Raw genomic sequence first — 23,033 nt, 5'->3', positions numbered from 1 at the left:
CTGACTGACTCACTGACTGACTGACTCACTGACTGACTGACTCACTGACTGACCGACTCACTGACTGACCGACTCACTGACTGACCGACTCACTGACTGACTGACTGACTGACTGACTGACTGACTCACTGACTCACTGACTCACTGACTCACTGACTCACTGACTCGACTGACTGACTGACTGACTGACTGACTGACTGACTGACTCACTGACTGACTGACTGACTGACTGACTGACTGACTGACTGACTGACTGACTGACTGACTCACTGACTCACTGACTCACTGACTGACTGACTCACTGACTCACTCACTGACTCACTGACTCACTGACTGACTGACTCACTGACTGACTCACTGACTCACTCACTGACTCACTGACTGACTGACTGACTCACTGACTGACTCACTGACTGACTCACTGACTGACTCACTGACTGACTCACTGACTGACTCACTGACTGACTCACTGACTGACTCACTGACTGACTGACTCACTGACTGACTGACTCACTGACTGACTGACTCACTGACTGACTGACTCACTGACTGACTGACTCACTGACTGACCGACTCACTGACTGACCGACTCACTGACTGACCGACTCACTGACTGACCGACTCACTGACTGACCGACTCACTGACTGACCGACTCACTGACTGACCGACTCACTGACTGACCGACTCACTGACTGACTCACTGACTGACTGACTCACTGACTGACTGACTCACTGACTCACTGACTGACCGACTCACTGACTGACCGACTCACTGACTGACCGACTCACTGACTGACTGACTGACTGACTGACTGACTGACTGACTCACTGACTCACTGACTCACTGACTGACTGACTGACTCACTGACTCACTGACTCACTCACTGACTCACTGACTGACTCACTGACTCACTGACTGACTCACTGACTGACTCACTGACTGACTCACTGACTGACTCACTGACTGACTCACTGACTGACTCACTGACTGACTCACTGACTGACTCACTGACTGACTCACTGACTGACTCACTGACTGACTCACTGACTCACTGACTCACTGACTCACTGACTGACCGACTCACTGACTGACTGACTCACTGACTGACTCACTGACTCACTGACTGACTCACTGACTGACTCACTGACTGACTCACTGACTGACTCACTGACTGACTCACTGACTGACTCACTGACTGACTCACTGACTGACTCACTGACTCACTGACTCACTGACTCACTGACTGACTGACTCACTGACTGACTCACTGACTGACTGACTCACTGACTCACTGACTGACTGACTCACTGACTGACTGACTCACTGACTGACTCACTGACTGACTGACTCACTGACTCACTGACTGACTGACTCACTGACTGACTGACTCACTGACTCACTGACTGACTCACTGACTGACTCACTGACTGACTCACTGACTGACTCACTGACTGACTCACTGACTGACTCACTGACTGACTGACTCACTGACTGACTGACTCACTGACTGACCGACTCACTGACTGACTCACTGACTGACTCACTGACTCACTGACTGACTCACTGACTGACTCACTGACTGACTCACTGACTGACTCACTGACTGACTCACTGACTGACTCACTGACTGACTCACTGACTGACTCACTGACTGACTCACTGACTCACTGACTGACTCACTGACTCACTGACTCACTGACTCACTGACTCACTGACTCACTGACTCACTGACTCACTGACTGACTCACTGACTGACTCACTGACTGACTCACTGACTGACTGACTCACTGACTCACTGACTGACTGACTGACTGACTCACTGACTCACTGACTGACTCACTGACTGACTCACTGACTGACTCACTGACTGACTCACTGACTGACTCACTGACTGACTGACTCACTGACTGACTCACTGACTGACTCACTGACTGACTCACTGACTGACTCACTGACTGACTCACTGACTGACTCACTGACTGACTCACTGACTGACTCACTGACTGACTGACTCACTGACTGACTGACTCACTGACTGACTGACTCACTGACTGACTGACTCACTGACTGACTGACTGACTGACTCACTGACTCACTGACTGACTGACTCACTGACTGACTGACTCACTGACTGACCGACTCACTGACTGACTGACTCACTGACTCACTGACTGACTGACTCACTGACTGACTGACTCACTGACTGACCGACTCACTGACTGACCGACTCACTGACTGACCGACTCACTGACTGACCGACTCACTGACTGACTGACTCACTGACTGACTCACTGACTGACTCACTGACTCACTGACTGACTCACTGACTGACTCACTGACTCACTGACTGACTCACTGACTGACTCACTGACTGACTCACTGACTGACTCACTGACTGACTCACTGACTGACTCACTGACTGACTCACTGACTGACTCACTGACTGACTCACTGACTCACTGACTGACTCACTGACTCACTGACTCACTGACTCACTGACTCACTGACTCACTGACTCACTGACTGACTCACTGACTGACTCACTGACTGACTCACTGACTGACTGACTCACTGACTCACTGACTGACTGACTCACTGACTCACTGACTCACTGACTGACTCACTGACTGACTCACTGACTGACTCACTGACTGACTCACTGACTGACTCACTGACTGACTCACTGACTGACTCACTGACTGACTCACTGACTGACTGACTCACTGACTGACTGACTCACTGACTGACTCACTGACTGACTCACTGACTGACTCACTGACTGACTCACTGACTGACTCACTGACTGACTCACTGACTGACTCACTGACTGACTCACTGACTGACTCACTGACTGACTCACTGACTGACTGACTCACTGACTGACTGACTCACTGACTGACTGACTCACTGACTGACTGACTGACTGACTGACTGACTGACTCACTGACTGACTGACTCACTGACTGACCGACTCACTGACTGACCGACTCACTGACTGACCGACTCACTGACTGACCGACTCACTGACTGACCGACTCACTGACTGACCGACTCACTGACTGACCGACTCACTGACTGACCGACTCACTGACTGACCGACTCACTGACTGACCGACTCACTGACTGACCGACTCACTGACTGACCGACTCACTGACTGACCGACTCACTGACTGACCGACTCACTGACTGACAGACTCACTGACTGACAGACTCACTGACTGACCGACTCACTGACTGACTCACTGACTGACTCACTGACTGACTGACTCACTGACTGACTCACTGACTGACTCACTCACTGACTGACTCACTGACTCACTCACTGACTCACTGACTGACTCACTGACCGACTCACTGACTCACTCACTGACTCACTGACTGACTCACTGACTGACTCACTGACTGACTCACTGACTGACTCACTGACTGACTTACTGACTGACTTACTGACTGACTCACTGACTGACTCACTGACTGACTCACTGACTGACTCACTGACTGACTCACTGACTGACTCACTGACTGACTCACTGACTGACTCACTGACTGACTCACTGACTCACTGACTGACTGACTCACTGACTCACTGACTCACTGACTGACTGACTGACTGACTCACTGACTGACTCACTGACTGACTGACTGACTGACTCACTGACTGACTGACTGACTGACTCACTGACTGACTGACTGACTGACTGACTGACTCACTGACTGACTGACTCACTGACTGACTGACTCACTGACTGACCGACTCACTGACTGACCGACTCACTGACTGACCGACTCACTGACTGACCGACTCACTGACTGACCGACTCACTGACTGACCGACTCACTGACTGACTGACTCACTGACTGACTCACTGACTGACTGACTCACTGACTGACTGACTCACTGACTGACTCACTGACTGACTGACTCACTGACTGACTCACTGACTGACTGACTGACTCACTGACTGACTCACTGACTCACTGACTCACTGACTGACTCACTGACTGACTCACTGACTGACTCACTGACTGACTCACTGACTGACTCACTGACTGACTCACTGACTGACTCACTGACTGACTCACTGACTGACTCACTGACTGACTCACTAACTGACTCACTGACTGACTCACTGACTGACTCACTGACTGACTCACTGACTGACTCACTGACTGACTCACTGACTGACTCACTGACTGACTCACTGACTGACTCACTGACTGACTCACTGACTGACTCACTGACTGACTCACTGACTGACTCACTGACTGACTCACTGACTGACTCACTGACTGACTCACTGACTGACTGACTCACTGACTGACTCACTGACTGACTGACTCACTGACTGACTGACTCACTGACTGACTCACTGACTGACTGACTCACTGACTGACCGACTCACTGACTGACCGACTCACTGACTGACCTACTCACTGACTGACTCACCGACTCACTGACTGACTGACTGACTGACCGACTCACTGACTGACTCACTGACTGACTCACTGACTGACTCACTGACTGACTCACTGACTGACTCACTGACTCACTGACTGACTGACTCACTGACTCACTGACTGACTGACTCACTGACTGACCGACTCACTGACTGACCGACTCACTGACTGACCGACTCACTGACTGACTGACTGACTCACTGACTGACTGACTCACTGACTGACTGACTCACTGACTGACTCACTGACTGACTGACTCACTGACTGACTGACTCACTGACTCACTCACTGACTGACTCACTGACTGACTCACTGACTCACTGACTGACTCACTGACTGACTCACTAACTGACTCACTGACTGACTCACTGACTGACTCACTGACTGACTCACTGACTGACTCACTGACTGACCCACTGACTGACCCACTGACTGACCCACTGACTGACCCACTGACTGACCCACTGACTGACCCACTGACTGACCCACTGACTGACCCACTGACTGACTCACTGACTGACTCACTGACTGACTCACTGACTGACTCACTGACTGACTCACTGACTGACTCACTGACTGACTCACTGACTGACTCACTGACTGACTCACTGACTGACTCACTGACTGACTCACTGACTGACTCACTGACTGACTCACTGACTGACTCACTGACTGACTCACTGACTGACTCACTGACTGACTCACTGACTGACTCACTGACTGACTCACTGACTGACTCACTGACTGACTCACTGACTGACTCACTGACTGACTCACTGACTGACTGACTGACTGACTGACTCACTGACTGACTCACTGACTGACTGACTGACTGACTCACTGACTCACTGACTCACTGACTCACTGACTGACTCACTGACTCACTGACTCACTGACTGACTCACTGACTGACTCACTGACTGACTCACTGACTGACTCACTGACTGACTGACTCACTGACTGACTCACTGACTGACTCACTGACTGACTGACTCACTGACTGACTCACTGACTCACTGACTGACTCACTGACTGACTGACTGACTGACTCACTGACTCACTGACTGACTCACTGACTCACTGACTGACTGACTCACTGACTCACTGACTCACTGACTCACTGACTGACTCACTGACTCACTGACTGACTCACTGACTGACTCACTGACTGACTCACTGACTGACTCACTGACTGACTGACTCACTGACTGACTCACTGACTGACTGACTCACTGACTGACTGACTCACTGACTGACCGACTCACTGACTGACCGACTCACTGACTGACCGACTCACTGACTGACCGACTCACTGACTGACCGACTCACTGACCGACTCACTGACCGACTCACTGACCGACTCACTGACCGACTCACTGACCGACTCACTGACCGACTCACTGACCGACTCACTGACCGACTCACTGACCGACTCACTGACCGACTCACTGACCGACTCACTGACCGACTCACTGACCGACTCACTGACTGACTGACTCACTGACTGACTGACTCACTGACTGACTGACTCACTGACTGACTGACTCACTGACTGACTGACTCACTGACTGACTGACTCACTGACTGACTGACTCACTGACTGACTGACTCACTGACTGACTGACTCACTGACTGACTGACTCACTGACTGACTGACTCACTGACTGACTCACTGACTGACTCACTGACTGACTCACTGACTGACTGACTCACTGACTGACTGACTCACTGACTGACTGACTCACTGACTGACTCACTCACTGACTGACTCACTCACTGACTGACTCACTGACTGACTGACTCACTGACTGACTGACTCACTGACTGACTCACTCACTGACTGACTCACTCACTGACTGACTCACTCACTGACTGACTCACTCACTGACTGACTCACTCACTGACTGACTCACTCACTGACTGACCGACTCACTGACTGACCGACTCACTGACTGACCGACTCACTGACTGACCGACTCACTGACTGACCGACTCACTGACTGACCGACTCACTGACCGACTCACTGACTGACTCACTGACTGACTCACTGACTGACTCACTGACTGACTCACTGACTGACTCACTCACTGACTCACTCACTGACTGACTCACTGACTGACTCACTGACTGACTGACTCACTGACTGACTGACTCACTGACTGACTGACTCACTGACTGACTGACTCACTGACTGACCGACTCACTGACTGACCGACTCACTGACTGACCGACTCACTGACTGACTCACTCACTGACTGACTGACTGACTCACTGACTGACCGACTCACTGACTGACCGACTCACTGACTGACTCACTCACTGACTGACTCACTCACTGACTGACCGACTCACTGACTGACCGACTCACTGACTGACCGACTCACTGACTGACCGACTCACTGACTGACTCACTGACTGACTCACTGACTGACTCACTGACTGACTCACTGACTGACTCACTGACTGACTCACTGACTGACTGACTCACTGACTGACTGACTCACTGACTGACTGACTCACTGACTGACTGACTCACTGACTGACTGACTCACTGACTGACTGACTCACTGACTGACCGACTCACTGACTGACTGACTCACTGACTGACTGACTCACTGACTGACTGACTCACTGACTGACTGACTCACTGACTGACTGACTCACTGACTGACTGACTCACTGACTGACTCACTGACTGACTCACTGACTGACTCACTGACTGACTCACTGACTGACTCACTGACTGACTCACTGACTGACTCACTGACTGACTCACTGACTGACTGACTCACTGACTGACTCACTGACTGACTCACTGACTGACTCACTGACTGACTCACTGACTGACTCACTGACTGACTCACTGACTGACTCACTGACTGACTCACTGACTGACTCACTGACTGACTCACTGACTGACTCACTGACTGACTCACTGACTGACTGACTCACTGACTGACTGACTCACTGACTGACTGACTCACTGACTGACTGACTCACTGACTGACTCACTGACTGACTCACTGACTGACTCACTGACTGACTCACTGACTGACTCACTGACTGACTGACTCACTGACTGACTGACTCACTGACTGACTGACTCACTGACTGACTGACTCACTGACTGACTGACTCACTGACTGACTGACTCACTGACTGACTCACTGACTGACTCACTGACTGACTGACTCACTGACTGACTGACTCACTGACTGACTGACTCACTGACTGACTCACTGACTGACTGACTCACTGACTGACTGACTCACTGACTGACTCACTGACTGACTGACTCACTGACTGACTCACTGACTCACTGACTCACTGACTGACTGACTCACTGACTGACCGACTCACTGACTGACCGACTCACTGACTGACCGACTCACTGACTGACTGACTGACTCACTGACTGACTGACTCACTGACTGACTGACTCACTGACTGACTCACTGACTGACTGACTCACTGACTGACTGACTCACTGACTCACTCACTGACTGACTCACTGACTGACTCACTGACTCACTGACTGACTCACTGACTGACTCACTGACTGACTCACTGACTGACTCACTGACTGACTCACTGACTGACTCACTGACTGACTCACTGACTGACTCACTGACTGACCCACTGACTGACCCACTGACTGACCCACTGACTGACCCACTGACTGACCCACTGACTGACCCACTGACTGACCCACTGACTGACCCACTGACTGACTCACTGACTGACTCACTGACTGACTCACTGACTGACTCACTGACTGACTCACTGACTGACTCACTGACTGACTCACTGACTGACTCACTGACTGACTCACTGACTGACTCACTGACTGACTGACTGACTGACTGACTCACTGACTGACTGACTCACTGACTGACTGACTGACTCACTGACTCACTGACTCACTGACTGACTGACTCACTGACTGACTGACTGACTGACTGACTGACTGACTCACTGACTCACTGACTCACTGACTGACTGACTGACTCACTGACTCACTGACTCACTGACTGACTCACTGACTCACTGACTCACTGACTGACTGACTGACTCACTGACTCACTGACTGACTCACTGACTGACTCACTGACTGACTCACTGACTGACTCACTGACTGACTGACTCACTGACTGACTCACTGACTGACTCACTGACTGACTGACTCACTGACTGACTCACTGACTCACTGACTCACTCACTGACTGACTGACTGACTGACTCACTGACTCACTGACTGACTGACTCACTGACTGACTGACTGACTGACTGACTGACTGACTGACTGACTGACTGACTGACTGACTGACCGACTGACCGACTGACCTACTCACTGACTGACTCACCGACTGACCGACTGACCGACTGACCTACTCACTGACTGACTCACCGACTCACCGACTCACCGACTGACCGACTGACCCACTGACCCACTGACCCACTGACCGACTGACCCACTGACCGACTGACCGACTGACCCACTGACCGACTGACCGACTGACCGACTGACCCACTGACCGACTGACCCACTGACCGACCGACTGACCGACTGACCGACTCACTGACTCACTGACTCACTGACTGACTCACTGACTGACTCAGTGAGTCAGTCAGTGGGTGAGTCAGTGGGTGAGTCAGTGGGTGAGTCAGTGGGTCAGCTAATGGGTCCCAACTCGATTATTCAATTCTAGCGCAAAAGAACTAGCGTCCAAATTTTATGTACGGAATCTAATTCTCTCACTTCTTGGTGTCATAGAAACATGAAATTTGGCACGGGCATTGATTATGTCATAAATAGGAAAAGTTAATGGGTCCCACCTCGATTGTTCAATTCTAAGCGCAAAAGAATTAGCGTCCAAATTTTACATACGGAATGTAATTTTCTCACTTTCCGGTGTCATAGAAATGTGAAATTTGGAACGGGCATTGATTATGTCATAAATAGGAAAAGATAATGGGTCCCAACTCGATTATTCAATTCTAAGTGGAAAAGAATTAGCGTCCAAATTTTATGTATGAAATTTAATTCTCTCACTTCCTGATATCATTTTATATAAAGGAAACGTCGCATGGTTACCTTCTCGTGATGTTTCCTGGGTAACGCAGAGAACTATGCAAAATGGTGAACATATGTTTTTCTGGTAACGACGGCTTCAGAAGATTTTCCGTGTGAACACCAGATAAACACCAGTACCAAATTAACTCGGGCGAAGACGGGTATATCAGCTAGTCTATATATATATAAAGCTGAAAGCCCTCACTCAGTGACTCACTGACTGACTGACTCGCCAAAAGTTCTCCAACTTCCCGATGTCGTAGAAACATGAAATTTGGCACAAGCATAGATTATCTCCAAAATAGGAAAAGAAATTGGGTCCCAACTCGATTATTCAATTCTAGCGCAAAAGAATTGGCGTCGAAATTTAACGTAGATAATCTAAATCACTCACTTCCCAATGTCATAGAAACGTGAAATTTGGCACGAGTATTGATTGTCATAAATAGGAAAAGCTAATGGGTCCCAACTCGATTATTCAATTCTATGCGCAAAAGAATTAGCGTCCTCATTTTACATGCAGAATGTAATTTTCTCACTTCCTGGTGTCATAGAATCGGGAGATATGTGTGACTGCTGCCTCTGATTGGCTCAGCGGGACCAATCAGATGAGAGGCAGCAGTCACTCACCCATTCATAAATTCATGAATGGGTGTGTGAGTGGAATCTGCCTCTGATTGGTCAGGCTGTGACCAATTAGAGGCAGCTCATTCAGCAGGCGGGGATTTTAAATCTCCGTTTGCTGAATACTACTCACAGCTGTTCAGAGCAGTTCAGGAGGACTGCCGCTGGCCGCGCTGAACTCCCGTCTGCCGGGACCAGGTGAGAGAGTGTGTGTGTGTGTGTGTGTGTGTGTGTGTGTGTGTGTGTGTATATATATATATATGTGTGTGTGTGTGTGTGTGTGTGTGTGTGTGTGTGTGTGTATATATCTCTCTCTATCTATATCTCTCTCTATCTATATCTCTCTCTATCTATCTATCTATATATGTGTATATATATATAAAATATTTTTTTTTTATTTTTACACATTTCTGGATGAATTGCAGGGAAGGGCTTATATATTTAACCCTTCCCGACAATTCATCCCGCGATCGCCGGCAGCCCATTGCTTTCAATGGAGCCGGCTGTTTTGCCGGCTCCATTGAATTCAATGGGCTAACATCGTTCTGCCGGGACAAGGTGAGTATATATATTTTTAATTTATACAGATTTCTGGATGAATTGCAGGGAAGGGCTTATATATTTGCCCTATCCGTTTCTATGTCGTTCCCATCACTTTCTTGAATATCCCAGGTTTTCACAAATGAAAACCTTAGCGAGCATCGGCGATATACAAAAATGCTCGAGTTGCCCATTGACTTCAATGGGGTTCATTACTCGAAACGAACTCTCGAGCATCACTGAAAGTTCGACTCGAGTAACGAGCACTCGAGCATTTTGGTGCTCGCTCATCTCTAATTATGTCATAAATAGCAAAAGTTCATAGGTCCCAACTCGATTATTCAATTCTAGCGCAAAAGAATTGGCATCGAAATTTTACGTGCGGAATGTAATTTTTTCACTTTCCGGTGTCATAGAAACGGGAAATTTGGCACGAGCATTGATTATGTCATAAATAGGAAAAAGCTATATCAGCTAGTCTATATATATAACTAGCTGATATACCCGCCTTCGCCCGAGTTAATTTTGGTACTGGTGTTTATCTGGTGTTCACATGGAAAATCTTATGAAGTCGTGGTTACTTTAGAGATACTGAGGAAAAACATATGTTCCCCATTTTGCATAGTTCTCTGCGTTACCCAGGAAACACCACGTGGAGGCAACCATGCGACGTTTCCTTTATAAAAAATTACATCAGGAAGTGAGAGAATTAGATTACGTACATAAAATTTGGACACTAATTCTTTTGCGCTTAGAATTGAATAATCGAGTAGGGACCCATTAACTTTTCATATTTATGACACAATCAATGCTTGTGCCAAATTTCATGTTTCTATGACATTGGGAAGTGAGAGATTTAGATTATGTATGTTAAATTTGGACGCTAATTCTTTTGCGCATAGAATTGAATAATGGAGTTAGGACCCATTAGCTTTTTCCTATTTATGACATAATCAATGCTCGTGCCAAATTTCCCGTTCCTATGACACCGGAAAGTGAAAAAATTACATTCCGCACGTAAAATTTCGATGCCAATTCTTTTGCGCTAGAATTGAATAATGGAGTTGGAACCTATGAACCTATCCTATTTATGACATAATCAATGCTCGTGCCAAATTTCCCATTTCTATGACACCGGAAAGTGAGAAAATTAGATTCCGTACGTAAAATTTGGACGCTAATTCTTTTGCGCATAGAATTGAATAATGCAGTTAGGACCCATTAGCTTTTTCCTATTTATGACATAATCAATGCTCGTGCCAAATTTCCCGTTTCTATGACACCGGAAAGTGAAAAAATTACATTCCGCACGTAAAATTTCGACGCCAATTCTTTTGCGCTAGAATTGAATAATCAAGTTGGGATCTATGAACTTTTCCTATTTATGACCTAATCAATGCTCGTGCCAAATTTCACGTTTCTATGACACCGGAAAGTGAGAAAATTAGATTCCGTACGTAAAATTTGGACGCTAATTCTTTTGCGCATAGAATTGAATAATGGAGTTGGGACCCATTAGCGTTTCCTATTTATGACATAATCAATGCTCGTGCCAAATTTCCTGTTTCTATGACTCTGGAAAGTGAAGAAATTACATTCTGCACGTAAAATTTGGACGCTAATTCTTTTGCGCATAGAATTGAATAATCGAGTTGGGACCCATTAACTTTTCCTATTTATGTCATAATCAATGCCCGTGCCAAATTTTAAGTTTCTATGACATTGGGAAGTGAGAGATTTAGATTATGTACGTTAAATTTCGACCCCAATTCTTTTGCGCTAGAATTGAATAATCGAATTGGGACCCAATTACTTTTCCTATTTTGGAGATAATCTATGCTTGTGCCAAAATTCATGTTTCTACGACATCGGGAAGTTGGAGAACTTTTGGCGAGTTAGTGAGTGAGTCAGTGAGGGCTTTAGTCTTTATATATATATATATATATATATATATATATATATATATAGAAGACGAAAGCCCTCACTGACTGACTGACTCGCCAAAAGTTCTCTAACTTCCCCATGTTGTAGAAACATGAATTTTGGCACAAGCATAGATTATCTCCAAAGTGGGAAAACTAATTGGGTCCCAACTCGATTATTCAATTCTAGTGCAAAAGAATTAGCGCCGAAATTTAACGGGCATAATCTAAATCTCTCACTTTCCAATGTCATAGAAACTTAAAATTTGGCACGCGCATTGAATATGTCATAAATAGGAAAAGTTAATAGGTCCCAACTTGATTATTCAGTTCTATGCGCAAAAGAATTAGCGTCCAAATTTTACTTACGGAATCTAATTCTCTCACTTTCCGGTGTCATAGAAACACAAAATTTGGCAGGAGCATTGAATATGTCATAAATAGGAAAAGCAAATGGGTCCCAACTCGATTATTCAATTCTATGCGCAAAAGAATTAGCATCCAAATTTTACGTACGGAATGTAATTTTCTCACTTTCCGGTGTCATAGAAACAGGAAATTTGGCACGAGCATTGATTATGTCATAAATAGGAAAAGCTAATGGTCCCAACTCGATTATTCAATTCTATGCGCAAAAGAATTGGCGTCGAAATTTTACGTGCGGAATGTAATTTTCTCACTTTCCGGTGTCATAGAAACGTGAAATTTGGCACGAGCATTGATTATGTCATAAATAGGAAAAGCTAATGGGTCCCAACTCGATTATTTAATTCTATGCGCAAAAGAATTAGCGTCCAAGTTTTACGTACGTAATCTAATTTTCTCACTTTCCTGTGTCATAGAAACGTGAAATTTGGCAGGAGCATTGATCTTCTATATATATAAAATTGAATGTATGTCTGTGTGTCTGTGTGCGTGTCTGTTTGTCCTTTATGCGCTACTGCACTATTCATCCAATCGCCATGAAACTTTGGCAAGTTGTTGAGTACACTCCTGGGAAGATTATAGGCATAGTACATTTATGCTACGATAAATGGCGCGCGCGTGCGTCGTCGACAGTTACGACCCCCCCACGTAGATCGTTCGATTTCCATCATTGCCACTAATTCTTTCACTTCCCGATGTCGTAGAAACATGAAATTTGGCACGAGCATTGGTTATGTCATAAATAGGAAAAGCTAATGGGTCCCAACTCGATTATTCAATTCTAGCGCAAAATAATTGGCGTCTAAATTTTACGTGCGGAATGTAATTTTTTCACTTTCCGGTGTCATAGAAACGGGAGATTTGGCATGAGCATTGATTATGTCATAAATAGGAAACGCTAATGGGTCCCAACTCGATTATTTAATTCTAAGCGCAAAAGAATTAGCGTCCAAATTTTACGTCTGGAATGTAATTTTCTCACTTTCCGGTGTCATAGAAACAGGAAATTTGGCATGAGCATTGATTATGTCATAAATAGGAAAAGCTAATGGGTCCCAACTCCATTATTCAATTCTATGCGCAAAACAATTAGCGTCCAAATTTTACGTACATAATCTAAATCTCTCACTTTCCAATGTGGTAGAAACATTAAATTTGGCACGGGCATTGATTATGTCATAAATAGGAAAAGTTAGTAGGTCCCAACTCGATTATTCAATTCTAGCGCAAAAGAATTGGCGTTGAAATTTTACGTGTGGAATGTTATTTTTTCACTTTTCGGTGTCATAGAAACGGGGAATTTGGCACGAGCATTGATTATGTCATAAATAGGAAAAGCTAATGGGTCCCAACTCCATTATTCAATTCTATGCGCAAAAGAATTAGCGTCCAAATTTTACGTGCGGAATGTAATTTTCTCTCTTTCCGGTGTCATAGAAACAGGAAATTTGGCACGAGCATTGAATATGTCATAAGTAGGAAAAGCTAATGGGTCCCAACTCGATTATTCAATTCTAAGTGCAAAAGAATTAGTGTCCAAATTTTATGCACGTAATCAAATTCTCTCACTTCCTGATGTCATTTTATATAAAGGAAACGTCGCATGGTTACCTCCCCGTGGTATTTCCTGGGTAACGCAGAGAACTATGCAAAATGGTGAACATATTTTTTTCCTCAGTATCTCTAAAGTAAGCACGACTTCATAAGATTTTCCGCGTGAACACCAGATAAACACCAGTACCAAATTAACTCGGGCGAAGCCGGGTATATCAGCTAGTGTTTAATATATCACAGATGCAGTTTTAGCCCAGATTTAATGTATCTTGTCTGGTTCCTAAAAGTTTGTGAATCAAACTTGTGCAAGACTCTTAATTGTGTAGCTGGCACTTTCACTACGTATATCTTATGGTCGACCCTTTTGGCTCTGTGAAAGGATTATCAAGGGACAATTGTTTTGTACACCTTGTACTTTGAAGTTCCTTCTGATTTTTGCTTTTAGAACAGACACTATTTTCTCATGTTGTTTGATTTTTGTGTTTCTTAACAGTACCCCAAATTCTTTTCTTTTGGTTATTTCTCCAAAGAAGGGCCAACACAGAAGCAGGTAAACCACCTTTATATTTTTTTTCCTGTAAGAAAGTGCATGACAAATTCAAAATGAATCCCAGAATCTGGCCTACTTTGCCCACGTTTCTACGGAGATGCTGCCAATTAAGGGTGACTACCCACTAGCGTTTTTTTTCTGCTGCGAATTTGCTCCTATTTTTTTTTCCAATTGTCAATGAGACTTTCCAATGTTAAAAACACAAAGTTGCGTTGCGTCGCGTTGCTGTTTTAACATTAAGAAGTCCCATTGACAATTGGAAGAAAAAATAGGAGCAAATTCGCAGCAGAAAAAAAACGCTAGTGGGTAGTCACCCTAAGACACTGTTTGAAAACCTTGTCCACAGTTTTGTGGTTATGCTTTTTGGCTTTGTGGCCACATGTGGCTGCTGAAGTAAAATTAATATTATTGACTTAATGTTATATTGACAGATAGATGAATCTTCATTTTCAATAACTTTCTTTGGGGAGGGTTACCGTCAGGGCCTAAAGACACAGCAGGGAAAGCCTAATGTCAAAATATGCACACAGATTTCCGGACCAGGTAAGGTTTTCTTCTTGTTAAACTTAAGTTCTAATTTGAAGCTACTATTATATCTAGTGAAATGTAACTGCAATTGATCCCTTTACGAGCAGGAGAGATTGTGATAGTCTGAAGCCAATTACTCATTTGCCATCAGTTGTCATTGCTCTAGCTGTAGGCTGGGTCCAGATGTAGTAGACAATTCCTGTAAATTTGAGAAAATCTGCATGTGAAACCTGTGTATTTTGTCATGTATTAAACCCCTATGTTTTGCAAAGGGGTTAAATCTGCGATGAAGATCTATATCATATGGAGCCTACTGCAATTTCGAAATTTCCAGGATGTTCCTATTTCCGCACTTTTAAAAAAAAATTTTTTTCGCTCCGAGTGCAGATTTTAAAATCCCCATTCACATATATTGTACTGTAAATTGCTGTGGGTTCTGAACATCTGTGGCAATTTTGCAACGTCTGCATTCAGCTTAAATAGGTATAAGTAACATAATGTAAAACCAGTAGTTGTTTGAAAGTGTGACATAAGATGTAAGGCCGAAAAAAGACCTTTGTCCAACCAGGTTCAGCCTATTACTCCCCAGTGTTGATCCAGAGGAAGGCGGCAAAGAAAAACCTAATGAGATAGAAGCTAGTTTTTCCCATTGCGAAAAGATTCCTTCCTGACTCCAATCTAGCAATCGGAATCACTGACTTTTCTGAAGTTATTGATTATAAAATATAATATTGTATTGCTCAAGAAAGGCGTCCAGGCCCTTCTTGAACTTTTATTAATCTTGCCATTTACACATTCCTAGGCAGAGCACTCAACAGTCTCACTGCCCTTACAGTAATGAACCTCTTTCTGTGTCGGTGTAGAAACCTTTCCTCTGGACGCAGAGAGCGCTCCCTTGTTACAGTCACAGTTCTGCGTACGAACAGATAATGGGAGAGATCTCTGTACTGTCCCCTGATTTATATTTATGCATAGTTATTAGAGCGCCCCCTTGTTACATTCCTGGGTATAAATAGATTATGGGAGAGATCTTTGTATTGTCCCCTGATAAATTTATACATTGTTATCAGGTCGCCCCTCAGCCATCTTTTTTTCTGACCTAAATAATCCCTGTTTTGATTACCTCTCGTTATTGCAGTCCGCCCATTCCATTTATTACTTTGGTTGTCCACCTTTGTACCCGCTCAAGATCTGATATATCCTCCTTGAGTACCGGTGCCCAAAACTGTCCACAATATTCCAAGTGTGGGTTGACCAGTGACTTGTAAAAAGGAAGAACAATGTTCTCATCTCGTGCCACTAGACCTCTTTTGATGCACCAGATCTTATTTGCCTTGGCAGCAGCTGCCACACTCTGGTTGTGCCAGTTAAGCTTCTTGTTGTTAGCCGTTCACGACCCTCGGCAACCTTAAATGCGGGCTTACTCCATGTGTTTCAGTTTTGCACTGCTTCTTTCAGTTGTGTGATATTCATGCCACTATCCGCTTTGACAGTATCAAGCCATCCAGTACTTTGGCGGCCGGGTCTTCTCCTAACACTGATCTGTCCAAGCATTATAGATTTTTCTAGTGACTCTGCTCGCATTACATGGCCAAAATACGTCAAGTTTGATTCTGGTCATCTTGCCCTTTCAGTGATAGATCGGGTCTTATGCGATTTAGGACTTCTCTGTTTGTAACTCTCTCTGTCCAGGGTATACGCAGCAGCTTTCACCAGCATCACAGCTCAAACGCGTCAATCCTCCTCCTATCATCTTTTTTCGCAGTCCAGTTTTCACAATCATACATGGCTATGGGGAAAATGGTGGTTTGCCCTATCCTATAGGATGCTTTTATACTTTGAAACATTTGCCTATAGCAATTCTAAATGCATCCTACTGACTTAAAAATCTAAAACCCCAAGCTAGAATTGTGGCTTGGATTCATCCTAAGTTTAATATATTCCACTGACTAGACGCCTAAAATAATGAATTGTATTAGATACTAACTAAAAAGATGGGAATAGTAGAAAAATCACCCATTCATGGACAAGCAAATATATAAAGCAACCAGAAAAAAGCCTGACGTTATGAACAATAGTCCCTGTGTATAATTCAGCAATAGAGCCAATATGTCTAAAAGAAAAGAGGAAATAGATTCTCTTTCAGGTAAATAACCGGAACAAACTTTAGTGCACTAATGGGGTCTGCAGTACCAGCTAACAATGTATTGAACTAGAAAATCCAGTCACTAAGTTTTCCTGTAATCTCGCACAAATTAGGTCCACTATTCATGCCCACTATATTTTGCGCTGAAGTGGTCCCAACTTGGCTACTAACACTAACAGTCCAACGCGTTTCAATAGAGGTAAATTCTTCAGGGTCCTAAATACCCTCATACAATGTTAGAGTAATAACCCGATCGTGGTATGTCCCTGATGTAAATGGGTATCATACCCCACGATCAGGGAACATGGTGTCACTTAGAGCCATGTATTTAAATAATAGGTGGACTAACTAACATCTGGACAAAGCCCATACTCTTTCAAGAGCTTCTAGTGCAAGCTTATCAAAAAGAAACTCAGTATTCTGGCATCAGCAAAACAGTTGCTCACAAGATTGTTAAAAGATGAAATATCAGATAGTGCCAAAACAATCAAAATATAAATCAAATGAAAGAAATTATTTTAGGCGTCTAGTCAGTGAAATTGCTATTCAATAATAGGTCGCTTCTGCCTCAATGACAGTGTCAGTTCAATATATTGGGGTAATATTGTGTAAATAGTTGTTCCTTTTTGAAAATCACATTTCCTAAGAACAATATCACAGCACCTTCCATAGTCTAGTTGGCTCTAATGGAGAAAACAGTATAATCAAAAGCCCTGACTGACTGTTTAATAATTCTTCAACTTCACGGTATGGTACAAGCGTGAAATTTGTCATGACCATGCTTTAGGTCCTAAATAGGAAAAGTAAAGGGGTCACAACTCGATTTATTCAATACTAATTGCAAAACTAAGTGTACCCCCATGTAATGTACCTAATCTACTTCACTAACTTACCTGTGTCGTACAAACATTAAGTTTGACACGACCATTCTTTTCCTCCTAATAGAATTGAATATTGAAGTTGCAACCCCATTTTAGTTTCGTAAGCATGAAAAATCTTGAAAATCTGCGATACATCACATAGTTCTTTTCTCAGAAGCAATAAAGCCTAGGGAAATGGTTTGTATACTGAGGAGAATCTACCTCACCTTTAAGTGTGTATACTGAGGAGAATATACTGAAAGGGGTTCTGACATGAATAATGTTTTTATGCTTTAACAGCCATTGTTCCCTGGTCTGCCTAATGGACACAGGGAACCCACGATTTAATGTCTGTTAAAGCATAAAAACATAATACTTACCTTGTGTCCTGTTGTTGTTGACATCGGGGGGGTCATCTCCCAGCAGGCGCTGTTCTTCCTCTTTTTCCTCCACGAGCCGTGCCGCTCCGGGATTGCGCACGCGCAGTGGAGAGGTGCGCTCTGACATGACTCAGGACGGGCCGCGTCTCCACTGCGCACGCGCAGAATCTTGGAGTTCAGCCAGTACAGACGGGCCGCCCACAGCAAGCACTGCTTGTGACGTGCTTGCTGTGGGCGGCCCGTCCGTTCATCTTGGAAGTGGCTAACGGGCGGAGCAGAGCAGGAAGCGGTCATTTTGACCGCTCCTGCTCTGCTTCTACAAGCCACAGAAGAAGATGCCGGCTGGAGAGGACATGCCTGGCGATCGATACTAGCCAGGCAAGGTGAGTAATTTTTTTTTTTTCTTATGTCAGAACCCATTGAAAGGCTGTGAAGTACATAAGGAAGCGGCCATAGACTGCAGTGATGGAGCATGCCTTTAATGCTAAGAAGGGGCTGCAATCTCCAGTATAAGGGTTAAATTTTAATAAAAAGGGGTGTTATCTTTAAGGGTAAAAAGTGAGGAGAGTGGGAGGGGTAGCACATTCTGCAGAGAGATTGGTACATGCAGTCTGCGGAGAAATTAACACTCCTCTATGTGTGTTGTAAGCAGGTAAAGGGTGAGGTTGTGGATAGAGTATATCTCCCTCCCAAGCTCTTAGTCTGGACAAGGTGGAGATCCAGTCCATAGCTTCACCCTGGCTCTCAACTCAGCTGTAGGCACTGACCCTGTTACTGGAGCATAAAAGACTGCAGCTCCAGGGAGTCAGTGTTTGTCAAGCTAAGGAGGGAGCAACACCTCACGGTGTGGACCTGAGCACCCTGCGTGGTGCCCATGTTATTTTGAGAAGGACTTCTCTATTTTGCTTTGGCTTTGTTTGGACTTGACTTTACTTTAAAATAAAACTGAGCAAGTTTTATTCACCTGCTGATCCAGTGTGTCTTTGCCGCCCCACCCCCTGGAGGACTTTCTGACACTTGGTGTTGGGATGCGGGCAGCTGAGGGCAACGGCAAGACACCCGTGAATGTGTCTGTATAAAACCTGCGGTCGCGATGCTAGCGCCAACCCCAGCCATAGACGAGCTGTTGGCCCGAAAGGATTGGCTGACGGACGTCCTCCTTAAAACATCCTGCCTTGACGAGGGACGGAGCTCCGACTACAGCCCGGCCCAGAGAGACTGTGCAGAAATTTCTGCAAAAGATGACTCCTGAGGATAATGTTGGGGCCTATCTGACGGCGTTTGAGAGAACCGCTGAACGAGAGAAATTCCGCAAGGCTGAGTGGGTCGAGGTTCTAGCACGGCGGAACCCCAGAAGGCATACCACGACCTCAGTAGTCACGAAGTAAAAGACTCCGCCAGGTTAAAAGTGGAGGTCCTGGCTCATCTGGGTGTTATGGCGGTGGTCCGGGCTCTGAGAGTGCACAATTGAAGCTACTGGTCGGACCAATCAGCCAGGTCGCAGATGTTTGACCTGTACCATATGGTAAAAAAATGTCTGAAGCCGGACGTGTGCACACCCACCCAGATGATCGATAAGGTCGTGGTGGATCGTTATACTCGTGCCCTGCCGGCAGATCTGCAACACTGAGTCAACCATAGAGGACCTATGGATGTTAACCAGCTGGTAGACCTGATCGCCCGCTACACTGCGACTGAGAACTACCTCCAGGATGTCCATTCCATCCAAACCCCTGCTACAAGTTCCAGACCAGCACGGGGTAAGAGACCACTAGATGCCGGAGGAAAGCTGTGGTATGGCGGCGAGGAGGTCGGGCCACCAGAAAGGGCACCGTTGGAGTTAAAAGGCTCTGACAGCCCCAGTTTCCTAAGCCAAAGAAACCAGGGCCTTTGAGGTGCTGGAGATAGCAGGGGCTCGGGCATGTGTTGGCTCAGTGCCCTATGACCAATGAACCTATGGAGTGTGATGGTGCTTGGCACCGGTCATTGTTCGCACGTCCTATTTGCAATGCCTCACAGAGACTAGAGACTGAGCCACAACTGTGTTGCACAGCGGGGTCAATGTTGACGTTGAGACAGAGAATGTAACTTTTCCTTTACAGGTTTTGCCTGGAGATGACTCTGAGGAGGAAATGTACCCCTCGGTTCAGGATGTGTCTGATCTGGAGGATGCGCCTGGGAACTTTGGGACAGCCCAGTTAAGGGACCCCACTCTTATCAATGCCAAAGAAAATGTCGTAGTGCTAAATGGTGTGTTACAGGAACCGGGTTCTGACCAACAGTTCCCCCATTTTGCCATGAATAATAACTTGTATAGAGTAACAAAAACAAGCGAGGAAGTGGTGGAACAGTTGGTCGTGCCAAAGCCGTACAGGTGCAAGGTGCTAGACTTGGCACATAATCATGTATTAGGAGGACATTTAGGAACTGATAAAACGCAGGATAGAATTCTTCAAAGGTTCTTCTGGCCAAGGACATAAAGGAGTACTGTGCGTCGTGCCCCACCTGTCACATCACCACTCCTGTATCGCACTTCCGCAGTCCCTTAGTGCCTCTCCCGATTATAGAGGTTCCCTTTAAAAGAATTGGAATGGATTTAGTGGGTCCCATAGTCAAGTCGGCTAGAGGACATCAATACATTTTTCTCGTGTTAGATTATGCCACTCAATACCCTCATGCAAACCCTTAAAAAAGCCCTACTGCCAAAAACATTGCACGAGGTTGTCCCTTATGTTCTCCAGAATAGGTCTTCCCAAGGAAATCCTCACAGACCAAGGGACCCCGTTCATATCCAAAGTAACAAAAGAATTGTGCCAGCTCTTTAAAATTGACCACATGCGAACCTCGGTATACCACCCCCAGATGGATGGGTTGGTGGAGAGGTTCAATAAGACCCTGAAGCAAATGCTAAAGCGGGTAGTAGAGAAAGATGGTCGGGACTGGGGATCGTCTGTTACCTTACCTCATGTTCTCCATACAGGAAGTACCACAGACTTCCACAGGCTTCTCGCCATTTGAGTTGCTATACGGTTGGCACTCCAGAGTTGGATATAGCCAGAGAAACCTGGGAGACAGTCTACTCCCCAGTTGGATATAGGTCGGCACCCCAGTTGGATATAGCCAGAGAAACCTGGGAAACCGAGTCTACTCCCTAGAGCCTATGTCATAGAGCACGTGGCTCAGATGCAGGACCGCATTAATACTGTAATGCCCATTGTCAGAGAACACTTGCAGAGGGCACAGGAGGCCCAAAGCAGGGTGTACAGTCATTTTGCCAGGGTGAGAACTTTTTGTCCCGGTGACCGAGTTCTCATCTTGGTGCCTACTGTAGAGAGTAAATTCCTCGCTAGATGGCAGGGTCCCTACGAAATTATTGAGAAGGTAGGCGACGTGAACTATAGAGTGCATCAGCCGGAGAAAAGAAAGCTGTATCAGGTGTACCATGTTAATTTAATAAAGCTCTGGAAGGATAGAAAAGCCTTGGCTACCTCAAGCATCAGGAGAGGTGGGCCACCGCCCTCCCTGCCCGATGTTAGACTAGGTGAAGCCCTCTCGGTGTGCCAACGGCAGGAGGAAAGAATTCCTACAAAGAAACAGACAAATTCTCTGACTGGCCTGGTCGTACAAACGTCATAACACATGATATCCTAACTGAACCTGGCATGAAGGTAAACCTAAAACCGTATAGGATACCAGAAGCACATAGGGAAGCAGTTTCTGCAGAGGTTAAGCACATGCTGGAATTAGGAGTGATAGAGGAATCAAAAAGCAAGTGGTCAAGCCCCATTGTGTTTCTCCCCAAACCAGATGCTACTTGGAGGTTTTGCAATGATTTCAGGAAGTTAAACGAAATCTCCAAATTTCACCTTGGGAAGGTACAGGCGGTCATGGATGCCATAAAAGGGGCAGGTTTAACCTTAAACCCTGGAAAATGTGCACTAGCCCTGGAGGAAGCCAAGTACCATGG

General features: G+C 45.6%; 1 protein-coding gene across 6 annotated transcripts in view; it reads left to right on the top strand.

The window, feature by feature from the left end:
• SCCPDH (saccharopine dehydrogenase (putative)) overlaps nt 1-23,033 on the top strand; it is a 129,050-nt gene that overhangs the window by 77,917 nt on the left and 28,100 nt on the right. For all 6 annotated transcript variants that reach the window (XM_066596047.1, XM_066596048.1, XM_066596049.1 and 3 more), the window contains exons 9-10: nt 15,096-15,152; nt 15,584-15,695. In XM_066596047.1, coding sequence (XP_066452144.1) covers nt 15,096-15,152; nt 15,584-15,695 — 169 coding nt within the window. The remainder of the gene's footprint in view (nt 1-15,095; nt 15,153-15,583; nt 15,696-23,033) is intronic.

Source organism: Eleutherodactylus coqui, chromosome 3 (assembly GCF_035609145.1).
Source record: "Eleutherodactylus coqui strain aEleCoq1 chromosome 3, aEleCoq1.hap1, whole genome shotgun sequence".
Taxonomy (NCBI): Eukaryota; Metazoa; Chordata; class Amphibia; order Anura; family Eleutherodactylidae; genus Eleutherodactylus; species Eleutherodactylus coqui.
This window is presented reverse-complemented; position numbering and strand designations above follow the sequence as displayed.